Below are 2,803 nucleotides of genomic sequence, written 5' to 3'. Positions count from 1 at the left end.
TTTATTACTTTCTTCACTTCCTTTTCATTTATATCCCTTTTCATTGTAACATGTTTCGATTATGTGAATTCCATACACTCGGATGATGAACTCGAGGTAATAATTTATTTGGATAGTTGTTCATGATATTTCTCTGTGGTATATCATGAAGGTTTCTTAATGTTTCCTTAAGTAATAAATACAAAAAACAACTTCAAACTACTTTTAATTTCTTCATTCATTTGATCACCACATTAATCATTTGAATGTCCCTTTTTATTCCGTGTTACTTTTCTATTTAGATTCTACTCTTAGAAATGGTCATCTCATCAGATGCTTTTCATTATTATCCTTTCACATTACTTTGTTTAATTTCCTAATTACATGTTTTTGTTTTCTTTTTATATTTCTTTATTCATCTCCTCTATCTGTTTGATAGTGTCTCTTAAGTTTCTCTTGCTTATTTCTTTCTATTTTATATTCCATGTTTTGTACTTCTTCTTACTTTCACTTCTTTTAATTACTAGCTTCTTCTTTCTTAATTAAGTCTTTCATCTCTTACTTTATACTTAGTGTATTCATATATGTATTTTGATTTCTTGTTTGAAGTTCTGTTCTTTTTTTCTTTAAATATCTTCTTTCCTTTCTTATCAAATTTTATTTATAACAAAATTGTGTTTCTTGGGATTATTTCAGTCTTTTAATATTTTAAATTTGGTAAACAAAAATATGAAATGCCTACTACCAAAAATCTTTGAAAATTAGTTTGGTATATTCTAAAATTATCATAAACCATTGAACAAAATACTTATTCTTTTGTTTCTATTTCATCTTTCTTACTCTTTTATTAATTATTCTTATATTCTATTATTAATTTGTGTTTATCAAGAAGAATAAAAAAAGACCAAAATAAAATAATCAATTCAATCATTTTCAATTAAATTCTTTGAATGAACATAATAAAAATGTATAGTATTACTTTTATTTATTTTAGTACTTCATACTAACATATTAATATTCGAATATATTTATAATTATACTTTAATTATGTTTTGATTTCTTTTAATAAATACACACTACCATTAAAAAATATCAATAATAAACATTCTATACAAATTGTCATTTCTTACAATTTCTTATTTGAACTAACTCAATGAATAACAAATAAAAAATGAACAAAATACAAAGAATAAATACATAATGAAAGAAGAAAATAAAAGTAGACAAGAATAATACTAAGTGATAATAAATGGAAGAATATAAAAAGAAGAATAAGAGTTAATGTGATATTAAATAGAGAATAAATAGAGATGAATAAGAAAAAAAAATAAAGAAGAAAAGAAAATAAAAATTCATAGAAGAACAACAATAAATAAATAAAGAAGAAATAATAATAAATTAAAAATAAATTGTTATAAATGAATCATATAAATGATATTAATATCAATTATTCTCTTATACTTCACTTATTTTATTCATATTTTATATATTTACATATGATTAATCAAATATTTAATTCATCCAATAGTTTATATTGTAATTATTTCATAATTATTTATATTCATTTTTAATTTGTTGTTTCATTATTTCAATAATGATAAATCAACATATAATTAATATAAATATGATTATAAATGTTATTATTCATTTAATTAATAACCATTCTAACAATTTGTATGATAATATTTGTGTTAAAATGTTGTGTTTTCATTATTATTTATTCATTCATAATATATTCATGACATTTTCTATTTCTTATGAATTTATGAATTTATTCTTTTATTTTCTTTTAATATCAATGTTTATTCTTTTATCGTGTCATTTTTGATAATATTGGTTATTCATTCATCTCAAATGGATATGAATTAATTCAATTTTATAATAACATTAAACATGAATGAAATATAGGAAATATTTTATAGACATATGAATAAAAGATAAAGAAAAATACGAAAGGAAAAGAAAAAGAGAGAAACACAATAATTAGAAGAATATCAACTGAATAACAAAAGCCAACAACATAAACACAGGTGATGCACCATCAAGATTATTGTGATTATCCGAAGTGTCATCAGAACTAACAACAGTTTTATCATGTGAAATATCAGAAGTAGTTGTATTTTTGTTATCTTTTTTTTCATTTTGTTGTTGTGGTTGATTTTGTTGTGATTGTGATGATGGTTGTTGTGGTTGTTCTTCTGGTTTTGTTTGTGGGGGTTGTGGGTTATTATTTTCTGGTTGTGATTGTGGAGTTGAAGTTGAAGAGGCAGAGTTAGTCTGTGGTTGTGATGGTTGGTTTGTTGTTGGAGTTGATGAAGTTTGTGGTGATGAGGGAGAAGTTGGTGGAGTTGGTGATGAAGGTTGTGAATCTGCTTCTGGTGTTTGTGAAGTTTGTGATGCTGGTTTTGGTGTTACTGGTGATGAGTTTCCTTCTACTGGTTGTGATAGACTTTTATCTCCTTGTGATGACACTGTTGCTGCACTTCCTTGTGATACTGTTGCTGTATTTCCTGAAGTTACACCCTCTTTTGCTCCTTGTGATGATGTTGTTGTTTCAGCTATCAAATGTATATTATTATGAATATACTGAATGGTATTAGTCAACCGATTATATGTTTGATGTTGTGTATTTTCATCATCGTTATATTTATTCTCATGTTTATGTTGTTTAGTTCTTGTTGAATCAATCATGTTATCTTCACGTTTATTATCATCTTTATTTCCTTGTTCATTGTATTGTTCAGTCTCCAATCCTTTACTAATTACAACAATTAATATCAATAGAATCGTTGTTTATTTCTAATTAGTTCTTCTCTTTAAATAT

The 2,803-nt window shown here is 24.2% G+C and overlaps 1 protein-coding gene across 1 annotated transcript; it reads right to left on the bottom strand.

Annotated features, from left to right (window-relative positions):
* Positions 1–1,962: 1,962 nt before the first annotated feature.
* EHI_112490 (serine-rich 25 kDa antigen protein, putative) lies at positions 1,963–2,670 on the bottom strand (the record flags this gene model as incomplete). The annotated part of the gene is made up of 1 exon (XM_001914442.1): positions 1,963–2,670. The coding sequence occupies one exon, from the start codon at positions 2,668–2,670 to the stop codon at positions 1,963–1,965; it is 708 nt and encodes a 235-aa protein (XP_001914477.1).
* Between the last annotated feature and the right edge of the window lie 133 nt (positions 2,671–2,803).

The sequence above is a fragment of the Entamoeba histolytica genome, genomic scaffold (assembly GCF_000208925.1).
Source record: "Entamoeba histolytica HM-1:IMSS scf_1104750517981 genomic scaffold, whole genome shotgun sequence".
Taxonomy (NCBI): Eukaryota; Evosea; order Mastigamoebida; family Endamoebidae; genus Entamoeba; species Entamoeba histolytica.
The sequence above is the reverse complement of the archived record's forward strand: the minus strand, read 5'-3'. Positions and strand labels throughout refer to the sequence as shown.